The sequence below is a fragment of the Physeter macrocephalus genome, unplaced genomic scaffold, assembly GCF_002837175.3.
Source record: "Physeter macrocephalus isolate SW-GA unplaced genomic scaffold, ASM283717v5 random_4, whole genome shotgun sequence".
NCBI lineage: Eukaryota > Metazoa > Chordata > Mammalia > Artiodactyla > Physeteridae > Physeter > Physeter macrocephalus.
In genome coordinates, this window is record NW_021145290.1 from 178,774 (window position 1) to 194,946 (window position 16,173).

At 55.1% G+C, this 16,173-nt stretch overlaps 2 protein-coding genes across 3 annotated transcripts in view; one reads left to right on the plus strand and one right to left on the minus strand.

Annotated features, from left to right (window-relative positions):
- PLVAP (plasmalemma vesicle associated protein) overlaps window positions 1-7,229 on the plus strand; it is a 14,791-nt gene extending 7,562 nt beyond the window's left edge. The window contains exons 4-6 of the mRNA XM_007116888.4: window positions 2,335-2,392; window positions 2,528-2,609; window positions 6,594-7,229. Of these exons, the coding sequence (XP_007116950.1) occupies window positions 2,335-2,392; window positions 2,528-2,609; window positions 6,594-6,600 (147 nt within the window). The 3' untranslated portion in view covers window positions 6,601-7,229. The remainder of the gene's footprint in view (window positions 1-2,334; window positions 2,393-2,527; window positions 2,610-6,593) is intronic.
- A 4,358-nt stretch (window positions 7,230-11,587) lies between these two features.
- Window positions 11,588-15,185, minus strand: GTPBP3 (GTP binding protein 3, mitochondrial). Of its 2 annotated transcripts, XM_055082017.1 has the most exons (10): window positions 15,083-15,185; window positions 14,638-14,743; window positions 14,295-14,542; window positions 14,099-14,185; window positions 13,806-14,008; window positions 13,564-13,636; window positions 13,326-13,469; window positions 12,954-13,119; window positions 12,443-12,721; window positions 11,588-12,271 (listed from the first exon to the last, which is right to left on the minus strand). In XM_055082017.1, the coding sequence occupies exons 1-10, from the start codon at window positions 15,183-15,185 to the stop codon at window positions 12,046-12,048; spliced, it is 1,635 nt and encodes a 544-aa protein (XP_054937992.1). In that variant the 3' UTR covers window positions 11,588-12,045. The 2 variants fall into 2 exon arrangements, with proteins under 2 accessions (XP_054937992.1, XP_023989799.1); XM_024134031.2 differs by lacking the exons at window positions 14,638-14,743; window positions 15,083-15,185 and adding an exon at window positions 14,891-14,987.
- Window positions 15,186-16,173: the final 988 nt, after the last annotated feature.

Here is a 16,173-nt window from a genome sequence, read left to right on the forward strand (position 1 = left end):
CGCTCCGCGGCACGTGGGATCTTCCCGGACCGGGGCACGAACCCGTGTCCCCTGCATCGGCAGGCGGACTCTCAACCACTACGCCACCAGGGAAGCCCTCTTTCTTTCTTTCTTTCTTTTTTTTTTTTATCTTGGTGTTGAGGCTGGCTTCCCAGTCTAGGTTGGGTTACTTAGACTCACTTGAGAATTTCACTGATGTTAGGATTGAGGCAGAGCTTGGAATGGGGATCAGCATTGAGAAAAGGTGTCGGGTTAAGACTGGAGTTGGAGATCGGGTGGCTGTCAGGTCCAGGGTTGAGTGAGGGGCAAATCTAGAACTGTGGTTGCTTTGGGATTGGGGTGAGCTGAGGCACTGAGGGTGGATTTAGGCTTGAGGCTGAGATCAGACATGGGTGACTCTAGAATTGGCTTTAGGATTATGGTTATGTATTAACATAAGGATTTTGTCGACATTAGGATTGGGGTGGAGTTTGGATTGGGAATGACATTAAGAAAGGGTTAAGGATTGAGGTTGAGTTTAGGAAGGCAGGTGGGCCTCAAAATTGGCTTAAGGTTAGGATTAGGGACTCATCCAGTGTTGGTGTCAGGCTTGGGATGGGTTTGAGTTGAGTTGAAGGATCAGGGGGCACCAGGTTAAGGATTGGAAGTGATACTGGGGTCAGGGTGAGGGTTAAGGCAGGTCTAGAGAAAGGCTTGATGTGGACTCCAAATGTGTGGTTAGAGTTGGGTCAAGGTGAGTTCTTGGTGACTCCTGTGTCTAGAGTTGATTTGGGTTAAGGTTAGGCTTCCATGTAAGATTTCATTAGTCTTAGAATTAGGTTGAGTTTGGAGTTTGGATTGTGAGGAAAGGTTAAAAGTTGGGTCAAGGGTCACGTGCGGGGTGGCTCTTGGATCAAGGATTTGGTGGTGAGTGAATCTAGGGTTTCAGTGGGTTTGGGATTGCACTGAGTTGAGGCTGGAGCTGAGGCTCAGGCAGGTGTAGGTTGTTGGTGGGCCTAGAGATGATTAGAAGTCTGGGGCCAAGGGCGGATTCAGAACTTCATGGGCATTAAGATTGGAATTGGCGGGAGTTCCCTGGTGGTCCAGCGGTTAAGACTCTGAGTTTCCACTGCAGGGGCCGCAGGTTCGATCCCTGGTTGGGGAACTAAGATCACACATGCTGCATGGTGTGGCCAAAAAACAAAAGGAGTCAAATATGATGCTGTGGGCTTCCCTGGTGGCGCAGTGGTTGAGAGTCCGCCTGCCGATGCAGGGGACACGGGTTCGTACCCCAGTCCGAGAAGATCCCACATGCCGCGGAGCGGCTGGTCCCGTGAGCCGTGGCCGCTGAGCCTGCGCGTCCGGAGCCTGTGCTCCGCAACGGGAGAGGCCACAGCAGTGAGAGGCCCGTGTACCGCAAAAAAAAAAAAAAAAAAAAAGATTGGAATTGGCATTGACCATGGGCTAGGAGTTGAGATTGGGTTGCGTTTAGGGTGGCTGGTGTTAGGATATATTTGACTTGAAGGATTAGGTGACCTGGGCTTCGAGTGCGGGTCAAGACTGGGTCTAGAGTAGAAGCCGGGTGGATGTTGATCTTGGGCTGAGGCTGGGCTGGGGTTCTAACTCAGGTAGAGGCTGAGGTCTGAGGTTGAGCTGGGGTTGAGTGTGGTATTGGGAAGGTATTTATGGCTGGTCGCAGTGGAGTGCAGGGCTGGGGCTGAGGGAATGGGGGTGGGGGGTAGATTTTTCATAGCAGCTGGGTCTAGGGGATGGGTTATGGTCAGAGTTAGACATAAAGTTATGATCAGATCAGGTTTGTCATTGGGACTGGGTTAAGGTCAGGCTTTGATTCTAAGGGAGGTTCTGTTTTCAGGTTGGGATCCGATTTTAGGTGACTGAGTTCAGAGCTGGTTTTGGAATTCAGGTTTGGAAAGATCCTCTCGGGGTCCTTCAAGGGATGGCATTGAGGATCGAGGTCCAGTTGGTTTACAGAGTGGGTCAGCTGCAGTCTGGAGCGGGGCTGGGTTGGGTGGATGGACTCAAATGGGGTCTTGGATTGGAGTCAGGCTGGCACCAAGGCTGTAATGGAGACCGTGGCAGGACCCCTGCAGAGTGGGGTCTCCAGGGGCTGCCAAGGGAAGCCGGTCCCTGCAGTCCCCAGTCATTTGAAGGCAGGTGTCTACAGGTGATTATATATCCATCATCACATGTGTCCTTCTCCATGGGTATCTGTCTGTTTTTTCTGCCCTGGAAGGAACTCAGGTCTCCAAGGGTGTGGAGAGGCAGGAAACTCCCTGGGACTTGTGTTTGGGAGCCCTGGCCTCCACCAACCTCCTTTCACTCTTCTTCCCACAGTCGCAGCCAATACCAGTGCCAAGACCTGCAGGCCCTGCCCCCAATCCCCCGCCCATTGGTGAGTGACAGAGGTCAGAGCCAGGAAAGGGGGGCAGATTCCACCTTGTATCCTGGGTTGCCTGCCCATTCCCTGACCCTGGAGCGGGGGTTACTAAGGCGTCAGGTCGGGGCTAACCCCTCCCTCTCTCGGCAGACCCAGCTGGCCTAGAGGAATTCAAGAGGAGGATCCTAGAGTCCCAGCGACCCCCTGCCAGCAGTGTCTTAGCATCAGCCAGGTGAGGCTCTGGACAGGCTGAGACAGTTCAGTCTCAGGCTTTGGATGAGGCTGGGCACAGGACTAGGGGTGGAGGGAGGCTCGTATCACACTTGTTGCTTCCTTAATCGAGCGCTTGCTGTATACCAGGCCCTATGCTGGACCCAGGGGACACAGCAGCGACCAAGACACACACAGTTCCATTCATGAAACTCCCTGAGTAGTGGGCCAAAGAGACAATGAAGGAGGCAGGGTAAGAAGAGTGACCAAGAACCTACCATGATTGGATGCTTACTGTGATCTTGGCACAGTCCTAAGCACTCTGCCCGGTTAACTCATTTAATCCTCAGAATCCTAATCCGTGGGTGAGCTACTGTTATCCCCACTTTCTAGATGAAGCAAATGAGGCACAGAGAGGGTGTGCATCGTGCCCCAGGTAACACAGCCGGAGCTGGGACATGAACCTAGGCGATCAGACTCCAGACAGGAAAGGGAGGGCCTGGATGAGGAAGGGACCTTTGAGCTGGAGGCTAGACAAGAGCTGGCCTGGGGGAAGGCAAGGGGAACAGTGCTCCAGGCGGCAAGAACAGCCAGGGCAAAGGCCCTGTGGCCAGACTAGGGTGGCAGAAGTGAACGGAGCCGAGGAAGGGGAAGAGGGAGAGCAGTGTCCGAGAGTGACCCTGGGCCTCTCACTCCACCCTTCTGAGCCGCACTTTCTACTTCTATAAAAATGGGGGTCTCTGAAATCAAAGGCATGCAAATGCTTTGCCAGCTGTCAAGTGCTGTCCACACGTGGCTGGAGCAAGGAACCCAGGGCCTCGGTGGGGAGCATCAAGGGTACCTGGCACACGTTCGGGTGATGGCTCCAGGCCTTTGACCCCCTCACTGCCTCCCAGGGCCTGGTCATCTGTTGGACGACACCCTGTGTGTCACGGGGAAGGTGACTCAGACCACAGCTCCACGAACACCCTGTGCTCCCTCCAGGGTCGCTCCTACACCCTCCCCACCGCCCCCACCCCCTACCCTGTTCAGGACCACACTGCTGACCTAGGACTGGCATTCCATTTGCAGTTTAGGACCTGAGGTTCGAGGAGGTGTGTGGGATTTTTGTCAGACCCCTCTGATCCCAAAGCCTGTGCCATCAACAGTTTTGCCACCAGGCTATTGTCAAGCTAGGTCTATTTCAGCCCCAGGGTGCTAAACAAAGCCCTTGGGGCCAAAAAGATTTCCAAATGTCTGTCATTAACTCCCCACGGTCCTCCGCACCCAGCTCCATCTTCACTATGCCTCTTCTCACCCCCTGATGGAAGTGGGTCCCCTCGCTCTGGATAGCTCTGCCTGGGAGAAATCCCTCAGCCTCGGGCAGCCTGCAGAGAGGGAAGCAAGAGGGTAGGGAGAAGACCCTGCTCTGAGCAAACAGTTTTCCTCTCTCCATCTTGGCCTGAAGCCATCATGGCAAGGAAGGAGGTTCTATTATTATCCCCATTTCTCAGAGGAGGGAACTGAGGCCCCAGGGAAGTGATCAGTCTGGGGTCATGCGTCAGCAAGTCAGGGCTGGAGCCAGGCTCCCAGTCCAAGCCTGTCCCGGGACCAGCTGAGGATGGGGAAGCTCTTGACATTGTTTACCCCAAATGACGTACCCCCCCCCCGGCCCCCCGCCGTGGAGGAAACAATGTGTACTTAAGCCTGGGCCCCTCCTGCTTCTCTCTGCAGTATCACAGGAAGGGCTTCTGGCCCATGGGCTCCTGCCTTGATTTGCCTTCCTCTGAGAGAGGGGCCGGGGATGAGCAGGCTGGGGTCTTCGGCTCTGGTTTTGAGCCCCAGCTCGGCCAGGCATTCAGTGGACAGCCAGTGAGTTGACTGAATCGTAACGTCCAAATTTTATATGCGCCCAAAAGGGGGCCAGATCCGAGGCCCCGCATCAAATCACCCACCCTAGGATGGGGACTGTTGATTCCTTTTCCACTCTTATTCCTTCTGGACCTCGAGAAAGTCTGCGCTGCCGCCAACTCACCCTGGTGCCTCCCAGACCCTTGCAGCTCTCCCGTATTCACAGAGGGAGGGCAGACCCAGGCTCCGGCGTCAGCTGCACTTGAGAACATGGTCTTGCTTTTTCACTGAACATTTTTAAGTGGTTTTCTATTAATGGCAAATGCACCAGCTTTCCTTTAGTTGGTAAGACTGAGTATCCTTTGGAGATCAACTTATTTAAATTTAAAAAAAAAACAACACAATGGACGTGAAGACCAATATTAAGTGAATATTGGTTTAGCGGCTACGTGGCTGGAGATGGCACAAGTCACAGTGTGCAAGGTTGAAGGTGGGAGCTCAGCCCTGGCTCTGAGCCGAGCACACAGCGAGTGTCGATTCAGTTTCACTGCCATCACTATGACCATTTGTTTTTTTCATTCAACCCATATTTCTTGAGCAGCTGCTGGGTGCTGAGGACACAGGGAAGAATAAGGCACAGAAATCCAAATCCCCACCCTCGTGCGGCTGACAGTCTAGTGGGGGAGATGGATGGCGAACCAGCTGAGTGAGCCGTGATAGGGCCCCTTGGTGATGAGTGAGAGAAAAGGGATGAGGGAGCTTGAGGAGGTTGGAATTTTCCAAGTGGGGGGGACCAGGACAGGCTTCGCTGAGGAGGTGGCATTTGAGCAGAGAACTAAAGATGAGGGAGGAGCCATGAGGGGATTCTCAGCAGGGTGCACCAGGCAGTGAGCACAGCCCGTGCAAAGGCCCTGAGGCAGGACCATCCGTGCCGTGCCCGGTGAGTTTGAGTGAGGCAGCTGGTGTGGCTGGAGCTGAGTGATCGAGGGGAGAGTGGGAGGAGGTGAGGTCAGGACAAATCAGGCAGGGCCTTGGGGCTGCAGTGAGGACTCTGGGAGCCCTGGGAAGGCTGTGAACAGCAGAGGATGTGACCCGACTCAGGTGTTCACAGGCTCATTCTGGTCGCTGTTGTGGAAGGTGAAGGTGGGAACCTGGGACAGGGGTGAAGGCGACTGTGCTGGTCCAGATGAGCAATGGGGCTTAGGAGCCCCAGTCTCTGAAAATGGCCAGGGATGACCCTCCCTTGCAGGCTGGTGAGCAGGAGTGGTTAAAGGATGTCTGTCAGGGCTGCCCTGGAGCCTGTGAATCCTGGTAGAGGACAGAGCCTGGAGTTGGGAAGGGGGGGACCAGAGCCAGCCAAGGAACGTGAGGCTGCGGGGGCCCCAGGGAAGAGCCAGGGAAGGAAGGGAGGGGGCCAGCGGAAGCAGGACTTGGCAGAGGCCCCCACCTCCCCCATCAGGAAACAGCCTCTGAGCCAACCTCTGACCCCTCGTGAGAACCTTTGGCAGGCCAGGAGGGGGAGGGGCATTCCAGACAGCGGAATGGCTCCTGCAAAGGCAAGGGGGAGGGGCGGAAGTGAAGTGATGGCTCTGAGAATTTGGGGGGTACTTTGTCAGGTTTTGATTCCCCAGTGGGGAGGCCTGGTGGGGGCATAGTGGGTGGAGCCTTGAATGCCAGATACAGAAGATCTGGCTTTGTCCCGAGGGCGCTGGGGAGCCATGGGAGCATGTGAGTAGGGGCAGGCTCATTAGAAAAACCCTCCTGGGAATGAGTGAGGGGCCAGGTCTAGGTCAGTTCTGTGTAGACCAAAGAGGGAAACTGAGGCCCTGCCTGGGGGACGGGGGGTGGGGGCCAGGGACTTTGGGCAAACACCCAGGATCCCCAGGGCCTTAGGGAACAAAGGGGAGAGAGTCAGACAGACTGCAACAGAGGCCTGGAGCACAGGAGGTGGCCCCTCTGAACCTCAGTCTATATAATGGATAGGCACACATCTCAGTCCCACCTGTCCCACAGAGGTTCAACAGGACGAAATCTAAGGGGAGGTTGAAACCGGAAGGAGCCCTAGAGTTCTTGGGAGCAAGAAGGGGCCCAGGGTAAGAGGCAGGCCCAGGCGAGGTTTGTCCTGCCGTCTGTCTGTCTGACTGACTATTGTATTCCCATCTCCTTCCTGCCCCAGTGGCTGAGGAGGCTCTAGGCCCCGAGGACCGAGGGGTGGCCCCGACTCACCGGTCTGGAGACTAGGTGCAGCGAGACGCCCACGGCGAGGGACACAGCCAGGGTGGAGTCAGATGACGCACGCACACCAAAGTGGGCGCCCTTGGCCTGCGTCCTCTGCTCACCCTCCGCCACACCCCACCCACACCCCCTAACACTCTCTCTGCACCACACAATCCCCCACCCCCTAGATGCCGGGACGGCGTCACAGATGCAGTGACATCAATCACACAGACGTGGTGGTGACGTCACACAGAGACAAGGCAATGACATCACAGAGATACACGGCGACATCACACACGCACTTTCTGCCCAGCCCTCGCCCAAAATCACATCCCTTCGTGCACGTGGGTCAAGGCACCCACAGCACCCCACTCATCTGGAGCATCTTAGCGCTCCAGGTCTGGGGGAGTGAGAACAGGAAGACATTCACCTTTGTCCTCCCCTGAGAGTTTCCAGGCCCCCGAGAGAGGGAGCATCTGGTCCAGGGGACCCCTCAGAACCTGCGAGGGTGCTGCCCCTTCACTCTCTCTCCCCTCCATATCCAGCCCTGCCTGTGGCCCATATAAATGTTAGTGGCACTAAATAAATGTTATCAAATCCCTTCAAAGACTCCAGAGTCATGATTTCTGCTTTGAAAAGGCACCAGGCTCTGAGTGAGAAAAAAACTAGAAATAAGATGAAAGCTGAAGAATCTCATCCCCAGCGTCCCCAGGTCAGAGGACCCTTCAACCTGGAGCAAACGTGAGTAGACACCAGCTTCCCCCAAGCTGTAGGCATCTCCATATGTGAAGAGAAATGGCAAAATCATAGTCCATAAGGGTTTCATGAGATGCCAACAAAACCCCACATTGTGACAGCATTGTTGTCAATTTAGTGTTTTTTTAAAAAAGCAGATTTTTTTCCTATTTTTTTAAAAAAATAGCAGATATTTAAAAAGCAGCTTCTTAAATAAATACAAATAAAAAGCGGTTTCTGAAAAAGCAGATTATCTATTTGTAGCTTTTGTTTTTGCTAGGTTTGCAGAGATTCCCCCAGGTACAGACAACAATTACTGAGGTACCACAGCCTGTTTTGCAGGAACTCCTCCTCGCCAAAATGATTCCAGAACAATATCACAAAAGTCCCAGGCATTTGTTTTGTTTGAGGTTTTTTGGTGGGAAGATGGGATGTTAGAAAGGGCACCAGTGTCCAGCTAGGGAGAACTTCAACTCACCGATCACTAAATTAGCAGGAAGCCTGGGAAATTTTGCACATTAGAGGAACACAGGGAAATCACAACGTACCCAACAGACTGGGGAAAAAAAATGTTAAAAAGCTATAATACCGACTGCTGGTGAAGATGTAGAGAAAAGGACATTTTCCTACGGGACTGGTAGAAATGCACATCTCATCCTGGCCCTTCTGGAAATTAGTTTGATGATATTTAATAAAAATGAAGACAGGGAATTCCCTGGTAGTCCAGTGGGTAGGACTCTGCCCTTTCACCGACCAGGGCCCGGGTTCAATCCCTGGTCGGGCAACTAAGATCCCGCAAGCTGTGGGGCGCGGCCAAAAAGAGAAAAGTGAAGACATACAAATCCTTTGGCTCTGCAACCCCATTCCTGGGACTTTATCCCTGAGAAGTGAAAACTCCAGGAGACAAAGCAAATGGCCATTGGTGGTAAATGGCCTAAAAACTGTGGTCTAGAATCTCAGCTTGTCTGTCTCTCCACTTTGATTCCCTCCCAGCCCGTCCCCTGGGACCTTGGACAGGGAGGGGATGAATCACGAGGAGCTGAGGCTGGCAACGCCACGCTTAGGGCAGGCTAGTCAGGAGGGACAAAGGAGCGATATTTCCTGGATACAGAAAGCCGGGCGAGAGACGGGCCGCTGCAGGAAACACTCGGCTGGGGCCCCGCCAAGCAAGGGCAGGAGGGTCAGCCAGGCCTGGCCGCCCAGACGGGCCAGTCTGGAGGCCCCAAGGAAGCAGGGACGTCCCTGACCCTGAGCCTACTGCCTGAGCAGCCTGGAGTCCTGGGGAGGATGCTGACAGCAGCCAGTCCCAAGCAACCATGGGACACCTGAGTTTGGCTTCCAGACTCTGACATTCCTGCATTCAAATCTTGGCTCAGTCAATCTCAGCCTCCATTTACTCACCTAGAAATAAGTGTAATAATAATCATCCTAGGGACTTCCCTGGCTGTGCAGTGGTTAAGATTACATGCTTCCACGGCAGCGGGCAAGGGTTCGATCTCTCGTCGGGGAACTAAGATCCCGCAAGCAGTGCGATGCGGCCAAAATAATCATCATCATCCTTAACTCTCTGGACCCATGGGCGCAGGTCTCTGATTCTTCATTGGTCTCTCCCATTCAGAGCATCCCAATATCATCCTTCTAATCAGCCCCCACACCCAATCTATTCATCATGGGATCTGACCATGTGCCTCTCCCGCTCACATACCCTCCATGGCTCCTCATTACCCTGGGAACAAAGCCCAGTTCCTCAGCTGTCTTGTGCCCTCCCTCCTCATACACAATGCCACCTTTGCCTCCAGCTGTCCTGGACCTTTGACTCTGACTACTCAGTGTCTTTTGTGTTGTGCCCTCAGACTAGAATGCCTTTTTCTTGCCTGCAAATTCTTCTTCCCCCAAGGCCCAGCCCTAGAGATCTCTCCTCCAGGCAGCCCCCCTAGATGCCCCAGGTATAGTTCTTGCTCCCTCTGGGTACCTCTTGGGCCCCATCCTTCCCTCTTCCCAGCCCTGACCCTGTAGCTCTGACTTCTCCAGGCTGGTGTCCTCCCCATCTCCACCCCACTGGGAGCCAGGTAGGGGGTGAGTACCAGTCAGGGAGTAATTGGCAGACCCTGTGGTCCAGCTGCTGGGTGAGGTTCTGACTCTTTGGGGATTTCCTGTGACCTCTATAAATAACCCCCATGGCTGCTTCCCACAAACTGCCTCTCCCTTATGGAAAAAAGGGACCGTAGCCAAGGACCTCAGTCCAGTTGTGTGCCAGGGCCCAGGCATCCTTCCCCCAAAGCATCTCCCCGACCCAGACCCCACTCACCCCTCCTGGGAGCCCACCAGGCCCTGCCCACACAGAGGACATTTGGGCACCCACCTCTTCTAGACCCACATTGTTGTTTCTTCTTGTCTTTCTACAAAATGGACATAATAGTAATATCCATGCACTAAACTCATGGAGTGACCCTTTCCCTCCAGAAGCCTTTCATGGTGGGGGGTTGGGGGGGCAGCAGCTGTCGAACAAGCAAACAAATCAACAGACTGTGACATATTGCAATGAAGTCATGAAGAAACGGGGTCGGAGGTCCCTTTAGTTGGGTGGTGGGCCCTGGACACCTCCCAGCCTCTGCTCATGTGTCCCCTGAAACCGGAGTTTGTATCTTCAACTACTGGAGGTGATTTTTTTCTGATTCTGGAAAAGATCCTTACCCTATTTGAGACTCCATGTCCACCTCTGGCAAAAGGGGAGTTAACCATTCATATGCCACCAGTTGGGTGTGGAAGCCTGGATCTCTGGGACCTTAGGGGTCCGGAGCTTCACTGGAGGACTGCCAGGCACCTTCTTTGTTAGAGCTAAGCGCCCTCTGCTGGTTCATCACCGCCACGTCAGGTCACCCATAAGTCTTGGAATCAAAGGCCTTGCTATCAAGATCTTCCTCTCCTCCTGGACCTCTTCTCCCTCCTCTCTAGCCCTCATCACTCTACTTTCAGCCACACTAGCCACCTTGCTGTCCCTCGAACACACCGTGATGCTCCCACCTCAGGGCCTTTGCACGTGCCGTGCCCTCTGCCTGGGATGTTCTTGCTAGCCTCTCCCACCTGGTTTCCTTCTTCTCACCTTTCAGATGTCGGTGCAGATGCCACCTCTGCAGGGCAGCCTGCCCTTATGTCCACCCCTGACCAGGTCAGGTCTCCTCATTGTAAGTTTGCCCAGCAGCCATCAGACCTCACCAAAAGGAGCTGTGTCTCTTCTTTAACATGGGCAGGAGTTATGTCTGCTTATTCCCCTCCATGATCCCAGCCCCCTACACACGGCCTGTCGCCCAGAAGGCCTGCAGTGAACTCAAATTGAACTTGAACAGACCTGTGTGCAAATCCCAAAGCTGGGGACCTCCAGCAACTACCTACTTCTCTGAACCTCAGTTTCCTCATCTATAAAACTGTAACAAAACATCCACTGCATTATGCTGTTATGAAGATCCCATCAAATGATGTGTACAATTCTAACACATAGTAGGTGCTTGATAAATATTCACTGAATGAGTGAATGAATCACTGAATGAATGACTAAGCATGAAAAGGAAGTAGGGATTTTGCAAGTCACTTTGAAGATAAAAGAAGCAAAGTTTCAGGACTTCCCTGGCAGTCCAGTGGTTAATACTCTGTGCTTCCAATGCACGGGGCGCGGGTTCGATCCCTGGTCGGGGAACTAAGACCCCACTAAGACCCCACATGCCATGCGGCACAGCCAAAAAGAAAATAAATAAATAAATAAAAATTAAGGTCTTCCCTGGTGGCGCAGTGGTTAAGAATCCGCCTGCCAATGCAGGGGACACGGGTTCAAGCCTTACTCTGGGAAGATCCCACATGCTGCGGAGCAACTAAGCCCATGCGCCACAACTACTGAGCCTGTGCTCTAGAGCCTGCGCGCCACAACTAAAGCCCGCGCGCCTAGAGCCCATGCTCCGCAACAAGAGAAGCCACCACAATGAGAAGCCCGTGCACCACAACGAAGAGTAGCCCCCGCTTGCCGCAACTAGAGAAAGCCTGCATGCAGCAACGAAGACCCAATGCAGCCAAAAATTAAAATAAATAAATAAACTTATAAAAGAATTAAATAAAATAAAATTTTAAAATTAAAAAAAAAAAGAAGCAGTTTCAAGATTAATACTACAAAAAGGAATGACAGCTTGCAGAGCAATAAACACCAATTTCTGTACAAAATACAAGATACAACATACTTTATAGGTGCAGTCACAAGTATGCAAACATGCAGAGAAAGTTCTGGAAGTATACAAGTTAAGCCGTGACCGCAGGGAGGGGGTGTTTAAACGTTTCCATCACCTGAGTTTTTTACATTCCTTTGGTATTTGCAAAATAAATTAAAAACTATGAAACAAAGACCCCTGAGACCCTCTGACCTCCATCCCAACTCTCCACTCCTAGTCACCCAGCATCAGGTACCAAAAGAGACCTCCATTCAGCCCCACTCCTGGGCCTGAACCCCCAGCAAGTCCCTGCTAGGGAATCTGGACAGCCGTAGCTTGGTCACAACCAGCAACAGAGGCTTCACCGTTTGGGGTCAAGTTCTTCCCCTAGGGGCTGAGACTCCCGCTTGGCCTAAGCTGTTCCCAGATGCCTCAAGGCTTCTGGGTGTCCACCCAGCCTGGGTCTGAGCTTTGGCCGCCCCCTCACTTGCCCACGCAGAAGTCTCGGAAGATGATATCCAGGATCTCCTCAGCGCCCCCTCCACCGGTGATGCGGGTCAGGTGCCCTCGGGCGACCCGAAGTGCTTCGGCAGCCAGGGCTAAGTCTTTCGCCTGTTTGTAGTGGCCAAGGGCATCCAGGCAGCCCTGGAGGTGATGCTGGTGCCTTGCCCGTGTCAGAAGTGGTGGGTCTGTGGATGGGTCCCCACACCTGGAAGGGACAAAGGATGGGGTCTCTCTCAACATTCAAAGGGGGGGGATGATCGTACCCATTTTTTAGATACAAAATCTGAGTTGGCAGGGTAGGTTCGTGCCCAAAGCCAGTGGCTCAGCCCCTGAACTTGGACAGAGGGAGGTTGCCCAGCGGGCAAGGGGGGCTCACAATGCAGCCAGCTCCTTCCTCAGCGCTTCCAGGAGGCCATCCAGCCCATCGCCAGTCAGGCAGGACAGCAACAGGTGAGGGGGCAGGTCAGGACTGGGATCTGGGCCCCCAGCTGGCAGCAAGTCCGACTTATTCAGCACCAGCAGGAGGCGCTGGTTGCTCCCATTTGGACTCCCGGCTCCCGCAGGGATGACAACGGTGTCCAGGAAGTTGCAGCTGGACGGAGAGGCCAGGTCAGAAGCATCCAGCACGGCCAGGATGAGGTCAGCCTGCTCCAGCCTGGGGAAGCGGGAAAACGGAGTGTGGCCCTCAGAGTTGAGCAATTAGGAGCAGTGGGCAGGGGCTGGGGCAGAGGCCGAACTTAAAAAGCTGCCCTCCCCAAATAGCTGGGTCCCCACTTAATGGGGCTTAGTAGCCTTTCCTCATTAAGGAATAATGAAAAATAAATGCAACCGGTTGAAACAGCAGAGGAAGGGCCCCGTTTCCCCCTCCCACCGCCCTGCCTGCCCACCTTTTTTGGGCGCGCCGCACGCCCTCCTGCTCCACAGGCCCCACGCCCTCCCGCAACCCCGCCGTGTCGCTCAGCAGCACCGGGAACCCGGCCAGGTCCACGGGGGTCTCCAGCACATCTCGGGTGGTCCCCGGCTCCGGGGACACGATGGACACAGGCTTCCGGCCTGGGGGTGGGGTCAGAGGAAGGGGGCGGAGTGGAGATTAGGTAGCCCCTCCCCCAAGGCTCCACCCCCCCCACCCCCACCCCCGGGCTGGACCTTTTCTTCAACCTCCCTGGCCCCTTCCCCATCACTGAAAGCTCGGTAGCCACCCACCCCCACCCCGCCCGCTCCTAGCCCCCTGCCCTGGGCCCCGCCCCATGACCACGCACTGAGCAGGTTCACTAGGCTGCTCTTGCCGGCGTTGGGAGGTCCCACAACCACTGCATGAGCCCCTGAGCGGAGCCTCTGTCCGCGCCTGGCATCTCGAAGATGTGCGCCCAGTGCCACCTCCAGCTCCCGCACTTCACTGTCAGCTGTGGATGGAGGAAAGGAGAGGGAGTAAGGAGGCCTCTGGGGGCTGAGATGCCAGATGTCCCCACCTCCCACCCTCCAGGCAGGCAGACCCACCTTGATCCAGGACGCCCTCCTCCAGGTTGTCATCCTCACCAAAATCGATATAGGCCTCCACGTGGGCCAGAGCCTGAGGGAGGGAGGGGTGGATAGTGTGATCACACAGAAACCTACCCCTCAATGTGCCCAGGTCCAGCCCGACATAAGGGGTTAGATTAGAGGCTCAGACAGGAAGCGCTAATATAGGAGACGGTTAGGTAGGGTCTCTGAGGCAAGGTATGAGCGAATGGTGTACTTGCCTTAGTGAGGGTCTCGGCCCAGCCGCGGCAGAGATGGTTCAGCTCCCCATCTAGCTGCCTCAGGGCCTGTCGCCGCTGTGCCTCGGTTTCTGCATGGATCAGATCCGCCAGCCCCTCCACCTCGGTCAGGCTCAGCTTCCCGTGGGCAAACGCCCTCCTGGTGAACTCGCCTGCCTCCGCAGGCCGCAGCCCTGGCACACTGCCTACGGGAAGGTCCAGGGTCCTGAGTCCCTCTGGCCCCTACCTAGGCCCACCGACATAGCCATACCTCAAACCCAAGGCTGCAGACTCACCCAGGGCCTGCAGGACACCACTCACCACAGCCGGGCCTCCATGCACGTGGAACTCCGCGCAATCCTCACCCGTGAAACTCTGGGGACCTAGTATGTTGAGGAGATAGGGTTCAGGAGGATACAGCCTGGGCAACGCCTGGAAGGAGGAAGCTGGATCATCGGAGCTACATGCGGTTCTGGATCTGGGGCCCCTCACCCGGGAACCAAAGCACCAGCGCGCGGTCCAAAGGCTCCCCAGAGCGGGGGTCGCTGAGCAGGCGCAGGCAGGCTTTGCGGGCCGGGGGTAGGTCCCGGGGCGCCGTGAGGCTCCGGAGGGCCTGGCCGCTGGCGGGGCCGCTGGTTCGGATCACCGCGATGCCGCAGCGGCCTTGGCCGGAGCTCAGCGCGAAGACAGTGGCTCCGGAACTGGGGGCCGGGGCGCCACTGCCCTGGCGCGTGTACGGTCTGGGACGGGAGAGGAGGAGAGTCAGTCAGTGCATCTGAGAAGTTCTGCCGTCAGAGTGGCAGGTGGATAGTGGGCTCGATGGTCGGGAGCTGACCCAAGTGGAAGTTCTGCGGCTGGGGGATGGACAGACTGGAGGGTCTGAGGCCGGAAGATGACTGGATTGAGATCTCTGAGGGCAGAAGTTGACCCAGATGTGGGCTCTGCGGCAGGGGGATGGACAGATTGGGGCTTAGAAGAAGGGGAAAGGTGGTTCTGCCGCAGGGAACTGCGCCCCCAGATCCCCGGGAGAGGGTTTGGGGCCCAAGTAGCGCCCTACGCTGTCACACCCCTTCCCCAGGTCGCCCCACCTGCGAGGCCCACGTGCCGCCCGGGCTACCAGGGTCCACAGCCCCCGCCACATGGATTCTCAACCAGCGACACGCCTGCTCGCCCAGCCCGGGAGTCTGCAAGCCCAGGCAGGAAGCCCCGCCCACCCCGCGGCGTGACTGGTAAAGCGCTCAACGATTCTCGATTACCATTGGGCCCCTTAGAAGACGTACCGCCCACCCACTGAAGATCTTCGCTTCTACTGGCTGATGCCAGGGAAAGAGGCAGGGGGCTCGCACGCTGAGGTGCAGCGAAAGGGTGTTCCACCGGCAACATTAGACAGAATTTTTAGGATCCTAGAGCGGCCGGGATCCTAGACACCGGAAGTGAGGGGTGGAAGTAAGGACAGGGCTTGGCATAGAGCGGTGGGAATTATAGAGAGGCGAGTGTTTGAGTCGAAGCAAGAGCATCTCAGTGGCGGGAGTGATGAGTTCCGGGCCTACGCATTGGCCCTGGGAAAATCTTGTCCAAATTTCTGGGAAGACTTCTACTTGTTTTCTCGTGACTCTACAGTTTCTCGCCCCTCCCCATCTTTCCCTCCCGCCGTAGCCTCGGCCTCGGATGCCCTTCTTCATTTGACAAACTCTGCCTCAGTGCCTAGCTCCAAGGTCCCCCTCCGCCAGGAAACCTCCCAAGGACCCCCAGCACAGTCTTCTTTCCCTTCTGGGCTACTCTGGCCCAGGTCTGCTCCTGCAGAGTTGAGTGTCCGGTCTGTCTCTGGCTCCCCGAAAGCCAGAAAGGAGAGTCTCAAAGATTACTTTCAGGTTAACCCAGGACAGCGCCGGCTCGCGAAATAAAGCGCAGATGGTGGAATTCCAGGCACCAGATGGGCGGGGTCTCCGGGGATGTTTTCTCGCGGCTAATTTTCTGGTTCTTGGACGGAGAGAACAGGCAGCCCGCCTGTACTTCGGGAAGACGGGAACAGGACACAGTTCTAATGACCTCACGCCTCGCCCTGCTCAATTTTTTCATTTGTAAAAGACGGGCGAATGATGACATTCGCAGTCTCCGAGTTGTTCCATCTGTCAAAAGTATACATCAAACGACTACCGTGTGACCACTAAGAATCAGTCTGGGTCCCTGCCCTCGCTGGCCTGTCAGTCTAAAGGAGGAGGCTACACAGGATGGTCATGGGGTCCGGGTGACAGACAAAATACAGGGCACCCAGTTAAATGTAGATTTCAGATAAACAAGGAGTAACGTTTTAGTATAACTATGTCCCATGCAATATTTGGGATATACTAAAAATTTATTCATCTGAAAT